The sequence below is a fragment of the Cydia fagiglandana genome, chromosome 4 (assembly GCF_963556715.1).
Source record: "Cydia fagiglandana chromosome 4, ilCydFagi1.1, whole genome shotgun sequence".
NCBI classification, from domain to species: Eukaryota; Metazoa; Arthropoda; class Insecta; order Lepidoptera; family Tortricidae; genus Cydia; species Cydia fagiglandana.
The window spans coordinates 2,315,381-2,332,004 of NC_085935.1; the positions used below are offsets into that span (position 1 = coordinate 2,315,381).

A 16,624-nucleotide genomic window follows, 5' to 3' on the forward strand; every position below is an offset into this window, starting at 1 on the left:
ACCACGCCGCGCAGCTCAGGTACTGTACGGAACATGAACCTAGTGCTGCCCCACCACAAGCACCACCACGCCGCGCAGCTCAGGTACTGTACGGAACATGAACCTAGTGCTGCCCCACCACAAGCACCACCACGCCGCGCAGCTCAGGTACTGTACGGAACATGAACCTAGTGCTGCCCCACCACAAGCACCACCACGCCGCGCAGCTCAGGTACTGTACGGAACATGAACCTAGTGCTGCCCCACCACAAGCACCACCACGCCGCGCAGCTCAGGTACTGTACGGAACATGAACCTAGTGCTGCCCCACCACAAGCACCACCACGCCGCGCAGCTCAGGTACTGTACGGAACATGAACCTAGTGCTGCCCCACCACAAGCACCACCACGCCGCGCAGCTCAGGTACTGTACGGAACATGAACCTAGTGCTGCCCCACCACAAGCACCACCACGCCGCGCAGCTCAGGTACTGTACGGAACATGAACCTAGTGCTGCCCCACCACAAGCACCACCACGCCGCGCAGCTCAGGTACCGACATACACTAGGAATCCTCTAGACGGAGTTAAGACCAATTATTTCATGAAACCGATGCTGCCAAAAATACTGGGGTGCGGGGGACGAGGTGAGCGAGTCCCGTGCCGTGATTGGTCCGTTCAAAGACAGGGACGTCACACAAAGACACTTTGACTCGAAAATGGAGTAAAACTACCGTACATTTGTGGCAGAGGAGGTAGCGCTACTATGCTCAGTCTGGAGGATGTCTTGTCTGTGGGTACAGAACAAGAACCTTACGCGCTCGGATTGTTCATATTCATGATTGCTTCCTTTTTGCACACTTCAATTATCTTTAAGCGTTAGTGTAATTCTAGATATGTAGGTTAGATTAATTTTGACAATATGCTGTAGTATTTCCCATTTTTTTGTCCTAACATTTTATTACAACTATAAAAAAATAAAAAATAATATCTTTCTTCCTTTTATTAATTAATAATTTCACTACTATCAAGAGCCAAATGTTAAGTGAAAACTAAAAATAACGTTATTTTGAAAAATCTTTTTTTATTCACAGCAATGGCGTCAGCAAACCGGACTATAAGCTTCAGGCATAAATTGTGGATTCAACTATCATTCTGTGTTTCCGTAAGTACATTATATTGTACAAAACAAGCAAGCAATGCAATACGATCCTATAAGGTACTTCACACACTGACACTAACGTGTGCACGGCGTCCGCCGTCATAGAGAATGAGTAAACTTAGAGTGCTCACTCCATACAAGTATAACCAATTTGTCTGTCAGTAAGAACCAGGAAAACTATACTCATTATTTTCTTTTGTGTGCTAGTACTAGTGTAAGACAAAGATAGTATTATTCTCTCCGTCTATAATTGAAATGAAACAGTCCTTTGACAAACTATAGTTATTAGCCTGACAACTTGACATAATAAAGACATGACGACATTTTTATATCTCTTACAGAACGGGAACCGATATGAAACCCTAAAACTATTTATTGAAAGCGATTTTTATAAAAAAGACTAGATATAACATTCAACAAGTTTGAATGCTTCAATATACTCGTATTATTAAAACTAGTATTAAAATATGTACCTAATTTAGAATTGGAGGTCAAGTATAAAAATGGACGATTGCAATTATTGAGAACTACAATAATGTCTACGTAAATAATGCATTTGGTAGGCATTTTCATACAATAATGCGACATATTGAATAGTATCCGTACCGCATAAGGTACTATTTTCTATCATCACAACGGCAACGTGATACGATACGAGTACTTATAAGTATATAACTAAGTAACCACCGACATATTTGTAGTATTTTGCACAAATTATTAATTATATTAATGCTTTTTTCAAATAATTTTATATTCGTAAAGATCTTATTTGTAAGAGTATTTTTATTACTTACTTGTAAGTTTGAAATTTGTGTATATCTCTCAGTGACCCCGCAGTGTTATATTTACTTTAAGCCACAGAGTTATTTTAAACACCGAAAATTATGTAAAAAAATAACACTTCGATAAAAAACTAGCTAAATTTAAAAAAAACTTTTCAAATCATGCAATTGTCGTTCGAATAAAAATTGTATTTTAGTACCCATTTAGTCTTAAATTAAATGTAAAGATCTGTATTAAATGTGTTAATGTGAATGTTACATCGAAGTTCATATTTAAAATCATCGACTGTGGATGATTAATTCCTTGTAATTTTCTCATGCATTTAGTGGTAATTGTGACCTTAATCTGGCAACAAACAAAATACTAAACATAATCGTTGGACTCTGCAGTTTTTTCTAAGCAAAGCAACTAAACTGTACTGTAATACCATACGCGTGTACCATATGTATATGGGGTGTCAAAAATTGTGACTTGTGCTGAACCAATTGTACTCAAAAAAGTGCAAATACATGGTTAATAATATTGTAGACATCACGTAGAAAGCCTTTAAGATTTAGGTGCCAGCTTCTCCTTAACCTTTATGGTGAGATTTCAATATTTTTCTATGTCTGTATATTCATTTGTAGATTATTCCATGACATGTATACATACGATTCCAAATAAAACATCCAAACTTATGATTATGCTATTTTATTTGTATATGTATATTACCTACAGATACCTACAGTAGCTGTAATGTCGTATAAGGAAATCAAAGAGGCGGCCCTGGATAGAGTCAAATGGAGAGAGCTACACCGACAAGAGTCTTAACTCTTAAATTTACGACGACCTAGATTAATTACTTGAGCAAGATTTGACGCTAAATGCATCAAAATCATCATTGTCCGCTAGCCGGCGATGCTCGTGACCAATCAAATCGATCCTATTTAGAAAATATGCCTTCAACTGGTCACTGTAAACTTCACTTTCTAATTAGGAACGATTTACTAGGCAGTTTACCCAAAACCTAATTAGGGTTTTAGTAATCTTCGAAAAGGAAATAAAACTAATATATTTTTCAAAACATTTAATTAATTAGTACATCAAAACAAATAACATACAATTTCAAACATTTCGGCAAGTTGCATTGAATGTATTGGACCGACTAGACATCTACCGACGGAGCGATACGGAATCACACGTTTAGTAATATAAACACAGATTATTCGTTCAAAATTCAATCTAAAACTAAATAAACATACGGTTCAAATTTAAATACACTTGCTTATTAATTGGTACTTATATTACTAAGCGTGCGGCGTATCAGTTGCAAGGTAAAATAGCACAATATAATTGGATATCAATTCTGAGGGTACTCATGATATTTATTCTGAAACAGCTGAGAGGGACACGTTGAAATAATAGAAAAGTATTATTTTCTTATTTTATTTAAACAAACAACCTAGTCACTTTCGGTTGCCCGTATATGTATATCGAGTGTTTTTTTTTTTAAATTACGTTGCATTTAATCAGATCCATAATAAAAATGTACGTTCACATGAAAAATAGCTAACCAGTATAAATCATTATTTATAAGTATATTTATTATAAATGATTTTTCTGTTATTATTGACAATTTCGGAGTTGTACAATTTTCTGATTTATGAAGACAATACAAAAAAAAACAATATGGGGCGCTCATTTATGATACGAATACAATGATTTAATTTAAAACATATTTTTCTCGTGAACGCTTCATACAAATTGGAAGACCACAGTGACCATTATAATTTAATTTGAGAGATCAACATTTTACTCAAAATAGACAAATTCAGACGAACGCAGAAAAATAATAATTACTGGAATACAGCATCTAAAGTAATTTCAAAATTAGTAATTAAACTTTTTTTGCGTTTGACTGTACATTAAGCCCGCGCTTAGCAAAGAAATCAACGATAATGTAAATAAACGTGAAACAAAAGCATTACTGTTATGCTAGCTGTTTCTTGGATGAAATAAAAAAAATACGTTCCTTTTAAACATGAAACCTTCAACCATGCTTCATGCTACTCAAGTTATATAATTTTTTGGTTGCAAATTTTGCTTCCTTGACCCTTTGTGATATAAGGTTTTGAACCATATAACGTTAGACAATTTAACATGTTACTATTAACACTGGACTTGGTCCATAAAACATTTACGTCTGTAATCTGCATCTGCCTACAAGTGAATTTTCAAATACAAAAATATTGACTCAATCACAAATTCATGTCGGTTGCCTGGCAACCTCAAATTTAACATTCGGCGACCAACCCGATACGACCCAGTGTGATTGCGCTTTTAACATTTCTCTGAATCAAAATATATTTTCCTATCATTTTAATTTATTTCAAATAAACAATTCAGCACACACGTGATGTCACATTCTATAAGACGATAAATTGTATCATTTGTCACTATCATTAATTTGAACTTCGACCTAATTGTGATATGTTAGAGAACATTTCAAGGTAATAAACACAACAAACCATTTTTTATCAATATTAGAGAGTTTAGATAGGTATTTTATTTTTTCAGTGGCATAATGTGTATGGTGCATTGAAAAATATTTACGGCTAAGGGTCGGTTGCACCAAACTGTTCCTATCGTTAAAGAGTTCGCAAATCTTTTATGTATGGAAAGTTTCATAAAAAAGTGCCGGGGCGCGCCGGCTGACGTTGATCACGATCAGCCTGTCAAATGTGGTTGGTGCAACTGGTACTAAGTACTGTTTATTCGTTAAATTTATAATGATGTGCGCTTTTAAAATCATCTAAAAATATTTATTTTATTGAATTATATGAATATTATTAATAAAACATTTGATAATAGGTACCTACTTAATCGCTATATATTTTTAACAAAATTGTTTTTATATAGTTGGTAAATTTTAATGCTGGTAATGAAAGTTTCAATTGATTGATTAATCGACGTTGGTATAAATATGATTTTTTTAAAGTGTTTGAGCTTAAACTCTTGGCTATTTTGGTCGTCAATGTAAGAAATCTTTTGTAAATTTTATTTTCGTTGATATCCCCTGTCGTAGCCTTATTCTATTGAACAATTTTATTGTTTCTGGTCCCTGACATCGGTTCTGTGTGAAGAGTTGAAGGCACTCTTGTAGTATAATTGTGAACAGGTATGGATATATACGCTGTGTACAGTGCGACACAAAATAGTAGAAATTAAATAAAATGGAACAAAAAAAATCCATACTAAATTGTATTCCTGTGCATTTTACGTCAAAAATGTGACATTTACGTAGAAAGTTTCACCGCCCTCATTTATTTTCTACAATTTTATGTCGCACCGCACTGTAACATTGTCATTATTTTAATTTTTGGCAGATATTTTGAGAGATATACCTGAGAAATATTTTGACATATCCTGTAAATATACGCATATTCGATTTTAAAAATGTCAAAGTTGTACGTGTAATCACAGAATAAATAATAGTACTACCGTACAGAAAGGAAGCTTCCTACAAAACCGAAGTTTGACAGCGGTTCAGGGTCGAATCATACTATCCCTTTCTAATATATGGCACTATCCCTTTCGGCTATTTAGGGTTGTCAAAATTTAAGTGATTATCTTATCTGTGGTCGTGCACGCAAAAGGAAGTCAAGTGGTGCCAACCCTAAAAATTGCTCGGAGCAATGCTGAGCCGAGCGGAGCCGAGTTAGGCCGAAGTCAGGAGCTTCGCACCCCTGGTGTAATTAAAGTTGTACAAGTCGGCCGAAATGAATTACCCTTAACCGAAACTTATACTGGCAACTATGACATGACAAACAAGCTATACTTGGTCAAACCAATTTGTCAGTCAGAAAATGTCTACCTCTATAAATTCTAGCTTCCAATTTTGAAATTGTATAAAATTGTATAAAATTTTACTGCCGGTCAATAAAACCAAGCTGTTTGGTGCTAAATGCTTTATAATTGGATGGTTTTATCAGATTACGCCAAAAGCGCCAGATATGAAGCTTGCTTTTTAACTAAGTAGATATTTTTGACTCCTTGTTTATTAATTTAATTGAACATATTTCTCATGTCGGAATTGTCAGAGAGCGTCTCGGTTCAGGGGTCATTTACACTTACATTAACTACGCTAAAGGTTACACACGGTAATGGCACATTTAACATGTAGCATTCAACATTACTATAAAAAGTATCTGTTATATGTTTATAATAAATCTTTGCTCTAATCACATCAGTACAGTTTTCCTTACACTTACATATTTAGCTACTATGTCGATATTAAGCTAATAATATTTTTCGTTACATATCACAATTTGCGGACATGTAGTGGCGAAAGTATGTGACCTAACTTCGACCCGTAGCATTCTCAAATCCCACCATTTCAATATATTTATTGTAAAACCAATATTGCCGTGTGCAAAGTATATATAACAATAGTATTTATAGTACTTATAGGTATATTAAGACTGAATATAGTAAAGATTGCCTAATACCTAGTCGTGAGAATCAAAGAATCTTTTTTTAGGTCATTCCGACGATAATAATACGAGACCTACCTGAGATATTTAGGAATTGCAGTGTACACGTTAATATTGTTTTTACTAATAAGTAATGATGAACGAGAAAGCACCCGCCGGGCCGTTAAATTCGGGATTAATTTCCAAGGTTTTCTTCAGTCGCAAGTTTATGTCCTCCCGCGCTAATTAGGGCTACCCTAGCGTCTTTTAAGCGTCGGCGTCTAGTCAGCGCCATGGAAAATGGCGTCGCCGCGCAGTTGCGCCACCGTTGCGTCGAGCAGCAGCCATAGTTGATTAATCGCCGACGCTCGGGAGACGCTAATAGTGTGGCCCCTAATACACATACTCGTACCGTTCATAAATACGCCATCCTTAGGCCACATTACAACAATTTAGCTATGACAAAAATCATCAGTTAGTTTCTGAAAAGTTAGAAGAAACGCGTACTAATACCTTTCATAATATACGATTTAATCATTTACGTATTTGGTAGTTTCAATATAGTAGCCAGCATATGGTCACGGCATAATTGTTGTAATAACTTTTATTGTATGTCATTTATAGGATGGCAATATATTTTCAAAACATACTCATCGCTATCAAAAGCGACATTGAACTCCCATCCTTACAATGCATGAGATTAATTGAAATTAATTTACTATTTGATTCCCTCTTTATACAAATAATTACGCTATATGACTACTATATGTTCACTTATAATAAAAATCGAAAATAATTCCTTAACTTAATTTTAGACGTGTGTAAAAATGGTCAAAATTTAACTTAATTCATGATTATAATTTATCAAATCAAAGCGTCAATTTAAATATATTAGGATAATTTAAACACGCCCAAATAACATACAGAACAATACTTAATATTAAAATAACACGCGTTTTACTTCCCGAGAATTCAAATAGTAGATTACTTACATCCTTTAATAATTATAACTTTTACTTAACGAATACAGATCAGTATTTTCATGTAGGTATTGTAACTTCTAACTACATTTTTATAAAAAAGCAATCCAGAATCGAAAATACTGTCCTATAACCTGTAATACCTATCTACATACATTTAATAGGGCTTCATCTTTAATAACATTTCCAAAGCTGCGTATATAAATTTAATCTAATCATCGATTAAATTCTCCTCCTACACGTATATTAAACGTCAAACATCAAGCTTAGCAACACGATTCATTGATTATGTATATTCCTGCTCGCATCGACACTTATATTAAGACTAATTAATTTAATAACAACATCGATACAAAGCTATCACTATTTACATAAAATTCGAAATCAAAAATAGCGTCCATCCACTCCTCCCACTCCAAGGATTCATTTTCCAGAATATAATGTAACATATGTAATTTATTAGCCCTGTAATACTGACTCACATGAAAACATAATTGACTCGTCCGCTGTTGACAAACATCCAGAAACACTCCACACACGAATATAATATTGAGAATCATTAACACTACCAGCCGTCGCAAGGAGATAGTGTCCGCGTCGCTTATCCTAGCATCCATTCATCCGGTCCATTAAGAATTCACGTAAAAACTGCTTTGAGCCTTTGACACGTCACTACAGTATGAAATGCATAGCACTGTCTGTTCCCGGCCGTCCCGGGGCGCCGCAGTTTAAACTGCAACAAAAACATTAGGTTAATTTTGGCAACGTAATTTTGGCAGAAGTTAAAACTTATTTTCTTAGATTTAAATCCAGCTAAAAATAGCCGCATTATTGTCGCAGTTCGTACAGAATGATTAACAAACAAGACCAATCAGAAGAAGAACTCACCCTGGTCGAAGGTGCTCGGGTTGATGTAGGAGAGCAGGTCGCTGTCGCTCATGTCCGTGAGCCCCTGCACGGGCGCCGTCATCTCCTGCGACACGGCCTGCGACACGGCTTGCGACACGGCCTGCGACACGGCCTGCGTCACGGCCTGCGACACGGCCTGCGACATGGCCGACAGCGGCGGGTCGGCCGCCGGCTCGCTCGGGCTCGGCTGCTCCGGCATCTGCATCGCGGCTCCGCCCGCGCTCTCGGTCGTCAGTATATTGGCGGTGTTGATCGCCGACGTCACGAGCGCGTTCATGGTCGAGTCGGAGGTCAGGATCTCCGCGGCGGCGTTCAGGATCATGGACTTGACGGCGGCCGGCGGCGTCTTCACCGACGACGTCAGCTCCGACATCATCATGAGCTCCTCCTGCGACGGCGCCGGCGCCTGCATCACCATGCGCGGCCCGGCGTCGCACATCATGCTGGGGGACACTTGGGGGTTTAAGATCACGTCCGGAGAGATCGCCGATGTCGGGAGAGGGGCCATCAGGGTGTCGTGGGGCGGCACGGAGCCGACCGCCGCCGTCGGGCTTAGCAGCACGTCGGAGGCGTGCGACGCCGTCGAGGACGACGTGGACCCGCCGGAGAGGTGGTCCTCCACGCGAGAGTTGACCAGCTCGTCGAGCTTGGCCGCGTCGGCCGGCAGCATCACCGCCGTCGCTTTCATCGCGTCCTCCACCAGGGCCTCCATGTGTGCGGTCTGTTGCGCGATGCGCTGCTCTATCTGATCGGTCTCCATCTCCATCTTGGTTATCGTGAAAGGGTTGAACGGCTCGTTCGGCCGCTGCTGCGGCTGCGACATGTGGCCGAAGGTGAGCAGACCGGGCTCGGCGGCGGCCTGCATGCTCGCGGCCGCCACCTGCATGCTCGCGTCGGCGATCATCAGCTCGCGGTTCAGCGCCTTCATGTCCTGCTGCATCGGCATCGCGTTGTTCTTGGCGGAGATGAGCCGCCGCATCGGATCCATGGGCATCGTCATCGGCATCGGCGCGGGGTACATCTGGCCGCCCGGGTCGTCCGAGTTGAAGATGGCGGCGGTGACCGACTCGACCATCTTGTCGGTCTGCACCTGGTTCTGGATGGCCTGCAGCTGCTGGGTGAAGGAGGCGAGGGGGGAGGGGGGCTCGCTCTGCGGGGCGGCGGGAGGGGACAGTTTGATGGCGTCGTAGGCGGCGCCGAAGGAGGAGCCGTCGCGGCTCGCCTCGGCCTTGAGGCGGAGGTCGACCACCTTCAGGTCGTCGGAGAGGAGCGGCGGGGCGAGGCGCTCGGGCCCCTCGGGGCCGCAGGAGTCGGCGTGGTCGTGGAGGGAGTGCTGGCTGGAGTCGTCCTGCAGCTCGGCCTTGAGCCCGAGCGGCTCGTGCGGGTCGGGCACGATGATGGAGGGCCGGCGCACGGGCAGCGCCGGCGGCGGCATCATGGCGCCGCCCCACATGAGCACGGGCCGCGCGTCCTCCGCACCTGGGGCGACACGGAACACGGGGTCATTACAACGGCAGGGCGTGCGGGGCCAGCCTAACTAAGTGCCTCGGGGCTGTCGGGCACTGGGCAGCTAGCTACGTGTGGGTGGAGTCTGTACCTACAGTCAGTCTGAAGTGTTCGTGAGCAGTGAGTTCGTCTCGTATACTGAGAGTGCGTGCAATACAAGTTTCGCCCCTAGTCAATTAAGAAATTCCAATGAAAATCAAATACTTGATTATGTGTGAATATGTTGCGTATTATATGAATAAGTGTTATTTTTTAATTGTGTTGTGTGTGGAAGTCCTTTCCTAACTGAACTGACATTTTAAAATGTTTAGAGATGTTAAACTTCTTCTAAACAAACGACATAATACCTATCGCGTGTTTACACTACATAAATCTCCCAAATACTTACGGCTTTCTCTGAACCAAAGGTCTCCTTTGGCAGAATTAATAGTTTAATAGATATGTTTCTAAGCGCCACTTGCACCATCCCACTAACCAAGGGTTAACCGGTTAGACCGTTTACCCAGTGTCAAATGTACTGGTAACCATGGTAACAAAGTCAAAGTCAAAGTCAAAAATACTTTATTCATGTAGGCCTAGTAACAAGCACTTATGAACGTTTTACATAATAATATATTATCTTAAGCTAATTATCAGAGCAATTTATTGAAGTTAATATTATTCCATAGTAATATTGGATTATTATACAGATCAAATTTAATACTAAGAATTTCACAAAAAGATCGTCAAACATAAAAAAAAATTGTATAAAAAATACTAGTCTAGAATGTTTCTAGAATAAAATCTAAATGTCAATAACAAATGTCAATAAAACTTAACAAAGAAGTACATACATTGAATTATCTATTTCGAGTCACAATTAATCCCGTAATATATATAACTAAATAACTTAAGGTTTAAACGGTTAACCCCGGGTTAGTGATTGGAGCAAGTGGCCCTAAGATGTAACTATTTAAGAAGTGGAGCCACCCAGATTTTTGGTGTAATTTTTTTGGCAGCTCTCTGAATAAGTACTACGCTAAGTATCATGGCCGGACATTGTCACTACGTGCACAACTGCACATTAACACATGAGTGTTATGAATTAAATGTGTGTTTTTTACAACTTTATAAGTGTTTTGTGTGTTTAGATATGAAAAACGTAGACGTATGTAGACGTTGAGAAATACGAGTACAGGTAAGATATATTTATGTAAATATAAAAATTAAATGAACCAAACGGTAAGTGCAATTCGAATTCTGTTCACGTATATAAGTACCTATTTATTCATTGCTACTAGTAAAATTAGCTTCGTTTTTAGAACTGTCAAAACGCTAAACCAAATTTGCTAATCTTCTTCCTGGCGTTATCCCGGCATTTTGCCACGGCTCATGGGAGCCTGGGGTCCGCTTGACAACTAATCCCATGATTTGACGTAGGCACTAGTTTTTACGAAAGCGACTGCCATCTGACCTTCCAACCCAGAGGGGAAACTAGGCCTTATTGGGATTAGTCCGGTTTCCTCGCGATGTTTTCCTTCACCGAAAAGCGACTGGCAAATATCAAATGATATTTCGTACATAAGTTCCGAAAAACTCATTGGTACGAGCCGGGGTTTGAACCCGCGACCTCCGGATTGAAAGTCGCACGCTCTTACCGCTAGGCCACCAGCGCTTCATATTAGCAAACCAAATTTGCTAATATGAAATTTAAATGAAAACGTATATACGAGTAGTGACGTCACGGTGAACTCGCCTACTTTTTATATTTCAAACCGATTTATGAAATATAAATTGTGGTTAAAAATAAATGCTATCTATGTTTTTCTAATACGAGAATTATCTGGTGTTTTATTTCGTGCAGTGTGAAATAATTCAAGTAAAGTACCCAATTCAGAGTTAGTTAAGTAGGTACTGTAGGTTGTAGGTAAGTACCTAAGTACCTAACGTGTTAGGTATTGTCGGTATTATATGAATAAAATAAAAAAATATGTAGTTGTAACTTGTAATTATCAATTTAACTGTTTTATTTTGTGTCGCGTAGGTACTTTCAATATTTTGTCAACGCAATTAATAAAGCAAATCCCGGTGGATAAAGGACTTCAATATTTCTCGTGTGCGTCTTTGTAGTCACATAAATGTTGTTTCGTGTGTGTTGTCGTGTTGTGTGTGCTTGCGTGTGCGGTGCGTGTGTGTGTGTGTCAGTACCGTGCTGCAGTCGCGCGGCGGCCGGCGGCGCCCCTCTACCTAGACAGACCTAGCTTGAACAGAAGGGAAAAAAAGAAAGGAATACGCCAGTTACGCATCAGTCATTTCTTCCAAAAAGTTCAATATGTGGTACTGCGAACATAATGTAGCATGCAACACTTACGGCAGCTAATGTTTGCGACATTACGGAAGCAATATCAAACGGTATCACCGCCTGAGCCTCTGTCAATAATTTAAATAAGTTAAACCATAGACAAAAGTAGCATTGTTTTTAAACTGACAGAGACTTGGGCGCAACGTGGCAACAACAATCAACATCAAATGAAATTTCAATAGTAGGTAAGTAGCAAATCATCAAATATTTAAAAAACAATCAAATTAATATCATTAATCATGAACTGCTTAAGCCACAAGACAGCTTAAACAATTAAAATCATTAATTAATTTTTAACTAAAGAATAATCTGGGAAAACCTTTACCGAGGTATTCCCATAATGTTAATTTATTAGCCATTATGTACATATTGATACTGTTTCAACTTAAATACAAGTACACATATAAATAATAATAATTAGTACATTAGTGTACACAAAGCGACTTATAAAGCTGGTGTAATAGATATCTAGCTTTATACAGAACGGATATATAGTTAAGTACGAACCACATTGACAGCAATTTGATAAATATACACCATGTTAAATTTAAAGCGATGTTATGCTACGTAGTTAGTTTATTGTAAATTTGTAGGCGGTTTGCATTATTAGAACAAGATATTTCATTAATGTGTTAGTTTCAATGACGCCATCTTGTTTAATTTCGACTTCACATAGTCCGTTTTTACCTTTAAAAAAATACTACAATATTTATTAAGTGTTATTTACACGTTTATTTATCGAAATCATCTAACAAACCACAAACAACAGTCCAACTTTTTTTATAATCCGACATGTGTCGTCTCAAAATGGCGGCATAACCTATAAGCGCAAGCCTTCGCTCCCTCGCCTGTGGGTTTACCTTGCGTGTGGTGCCGCGTGCAGTGCTGCGGGCCCGTGTCCAGCGCCGGGGGAGTGTACGTGAAGTTGTGGGGCTCGGAGGCCTTGCCGCCCGACCGGACGAACAGCTGCACGGACACCGGCTCCGTGATGTCCGGCCGGATGTACGGCGGCACGCAACACACTAGGTGTGTCTACAAGGACAATTTAATTATTGAAACACGATTGATATAATTCAAAACTACTTCGCATACTGGGTATGGTGTTCAGTATGGATTAAACGACGGCCAATGATATACCTTGACAGCTTCCAGTTTGATGTATGGGTATATATGACACCGTAAGATTGTGAACCCGTTAGTTTATAAACTAACGTAGGTTAGGTTAGATTATAATCTCCCTGCCGTCAGTTTATAATCTAATTAGCGATATTATAAACTGACAGGAGTGTATATAATTTTATAGACATATATATAGAGAGAGATATGACATATATATAGATTTTCGCTAAACTATAGTTCGGAAGACGCTGGATGCGGGTCGCTTCCAACCGGTACGAATGGAGGTCCAAGGGGGAGGCCTATGTTCAGCAGTGGACGTCTTATGGCTGAGATGATGATGATGATGATGATAGTTCGTTTTTTTAGCATTAGAATGAAGGTAAGCGATATTGACATATCTTTTAGTTAAAAAACGCTTTATTTAAATGAGTAACTATTATCAGTAACTTAATGAAAGCAGAAGAATATAAATGATTGTACTATAATTATTCATATTTGTTACATATTTACCGTCATTTTTAAACCATGCTTTTCAATTAAAAGGTGTCTTTTCAAGATTAATTACCTTTTTTCTAATGCTAAATAAAACGAACTATAAATAGGGGTCAAATCGGTAGCTCGTTGGTTTTCGTTTGCTTCGTACTGAACACGATAGCGTATTATTGTACATTTTCTCGCCGATAACCGATAAGCTACGTATTTTCCCAAATACAAGAACTAATCACACTTTAATTTATATATCCGCTATTGATTATCTGTCTACATATTGTGGGTCGATTTGGTGTGGTTATTAATGCGTTTTAAAGCGTCGGTTATAAACTAACGTAGGTTAGGTTAGATTATAATCTCCCTGCCGTCAGTTTATAATCTAATTAGCGATATTATAAACTGACAGGAGTGTATATAATTTTATAGACATATATATAGAGAGAGATATGACATATATATAGATTTTCGCTAAACTATAGTTCGGAAGACGCTGGATGCGGGTCGCTTCCAACCGGTACGAATGGAGGTCCAAGGGGGAGGCCTATGTTCAGCAGTGGACGTCTTATGGCTGAGATGATGATGATGATGATGATAGTTCGTTTTTTTAGCATTAGAATGAAGGTAAGCGATATTGACATATCTTTTAGTTAAAAAACGCTTTATTTAAATGAGTAACTATTATCAGTAACTTAATGAAAGCAGAAGAATATAAATGATTGTACTATAATTATTCATATTTGTTACATATTTACCGTCATTTTTAAACCATGCTTTTCAATTAAAAGGTGTCTTTTCAAGATTAATTACCTTTTTTCTAATGCTAAATAAAACGAACTATAAATAGGGGTCAAATCGGTAGCTCGTTGGTTTTCGTTTGCTTCGTACTGAGCACGATAGCGTATTATTGTACATTTTCTCGCCGATAACCGATAAGCTACGTATTTTCCCAAATACAAGAACTAATCACACTTTAATTTATATATCCGCTATTGATTATCTGTCTACATATTGTGGGTCGATTTGGTGTGGTTATTAATGCGTTTTAAAGCGTCGGTTAATATTTACGGTAGAGGCAATTTAAATTTGAGTTTACGAATTACGATAATGAATTAAGCTGCTTTCAAATATTTTGTTGACGCACTCAAATCAGGATTTAGGTAGGTAGTAGATTTAGTTATAGGTACATATGGAAAATCATTTATTTGAGAGTGGTTTCTGGATAGGATTCTATCAGTGAGTCAATCGCGGTGAATAGGGATGGCTACGGTGAATAGTGACAAAACATTAAATGTAATTTCCCTGACAATAAAAAAAAATTGTCGCACAAATTATATCATATGATTCAATTGAAAATAATAGACGATTTTGTATGATACAATTTGTGTTGGGTTTTTATGAGAAATTGTCAGGTGAATCGGGAATCACATTTTAAGTTTTGTCACTATTCACCCCAGCTCTCCCTACTCACTCCAGTTGACGGTACTTGAAAAAACCTCCCAGCATGCCCACTAGAGAGTTAGCAGACTTGTACAGTCACCACACGGGATTGTTATGCCATTTAGGGTTCTTGCTAAATTGTAACTTCTTTAGCGTAAGTAACTATATAAGTATTGAACAACCGATTTAGCTAGGACCCTAAGGGCCACTTGCACCATCCCACCAACCCCGGGTTTCTTCTTCTTCTTAACCCAGTGTCAAATTGACACTGGTAACCATGGTAACTACAGGATTAACCGGTTAACCTCGGGTTAGTGGGATGGTGCAAGTGGCCCTAAATGGCGCAACAATCACGGAGCGTGTACCACATTAAGTTACCTGTTGAAGGAACTCCTTGTCGGGAACGACTTCGTCCTCCCACACGCTCCGTCCGTCCTGACGATGGCAGAACACGACTCTCGTCTCCTTGAGGAAGTTCTTCCCCAGCAGGTACAGCTCCAGCCCTCCCGTCGCCGGACACGACACTAAAGACTTTCGACACACTTCCGGTACGCCGGGGGGTTGCGCTGGAAAAATAATTGATGTTAACAACGTATCGATTTATAAATAGTTTAATTTAGAAGTAAATAATTCTGCGTCAGAATGTACATATTCTTTTCAAAGTTCTGACATTTAATTACAACACTGATAAAAGAAAGAAGCTTTTAGATCTTTATCAATCTTGTTTGGCTCTTCAGCCGCACCATGGCGGTAAATGTCTGTACGGTAATATGACGATACTCTGGTCAGTGGCGAATTCGCAGTCTTGGCCAGCCTCCCTTTCTCATTTTTTTTTGTCACGATTGGCCGTCCCTAATATTTGATCGCCCGGGCATTTAGGGCAAATCCGCCAATAACTCTAGCGCGATTCACTTATTTTAGACAACGCATTCTAGATTATCAAGTGGGTAGAGCTAGAGAGTAGCGGATTTGAACTCACTGCATATGATCTGCGTGGAGCAGACTTGGAGCGTCTCGGTCTGTCCGTCCGCGTTGACGATCTCGGTCCGGAACACCATCCGGCAGCGCGTGGACTTCTTCTTGCCGCGCGACACGTGCGCCGCCGGCCCCGGCCCGCCCAGCTCGCCGAACCGGTGCTCCACGTCCACGTTACGTTCCTGCCAGATAAACATCACACGTTATTGTTACCGTTAAATTATAAGTAATTATCGTATATATCTATGGGTCTAGATCCAGACCTCGTGGTAAAGCGTCCGATACCTACACTGTAACTGGCGCGCAACTTTATGTTTGAACGACGAAATTCGTCGTCGTCGAATATAACATACAATCAATATTCTAATGGATTTACTTTTTATATCAACAACAGTTAAGTAACTGTTTATTTCCTACATTTGCTTTCATAGTCACAGGTTAACAAATACCTATTATGAAAAGTTAAGTACGAACTCTTTATGGAATGTTAGTTA

At 39.3% G+C, this 16,624-nt stretch overlaps 2 protein-coding genes across 2 annotated transcripts in view; one reads left to right on the forward strand and one right to left on the reverse strand.

Annotated features, from left to right (window-relative positions):
- The window catches only part of LOC134663462 (dedicator of cytokinesis protein 7), a 59,988-nt gene extending 57,388 nt beyond the window's left edge, over positions 1-2,600 (forward strand). Inside the window, exon 40 of the mRNA XM_063519834.1 lies at positions 1,073-2,600. Coding sequence (XP_063375904.1) covers positions 1,073-1,112 — 40 coding nt within the window. The 3' untranslated portion in view covers positions 1,113-2,600. The remainder of the gene's footprint in view (positions 1-1,072) is intronic.
- A 374-nt stretch (positions 2,601-2,974) lies between these two features.
- Positions 2,975-16,624, reverse strand: part of LOC134663471 (uncharacterized) — an 89,383-nt gene continuing 75,733 nt past the window's right edge. The window contains exons 7-11 of the mRNA XM_063519841.1: positions 16,135-16,312; positions 15,534-15,721; positions 12,971-13,142; positions 8,243-9,742; positions 2,975-8,087 (exon numbers count right to left, since the gene is read on the reverse strand). Coding sequence (XP_063375911.1) covers positions 8,083-8,087; positions 8,243-9,742; positions 12,971-13,142; positions 15,534-15,721; positions 16,135-16,312 — 2,043 coding nt within the window. The 3' untranslated portion in view covers positions 2,975-8,082. The remainder of the gene's footprint in view (positions 8,088-8,242; positions 9,743-12,970; positions 13,143-15,533; positions 15,722-16,134; positions 16,313-16,624) is intronic.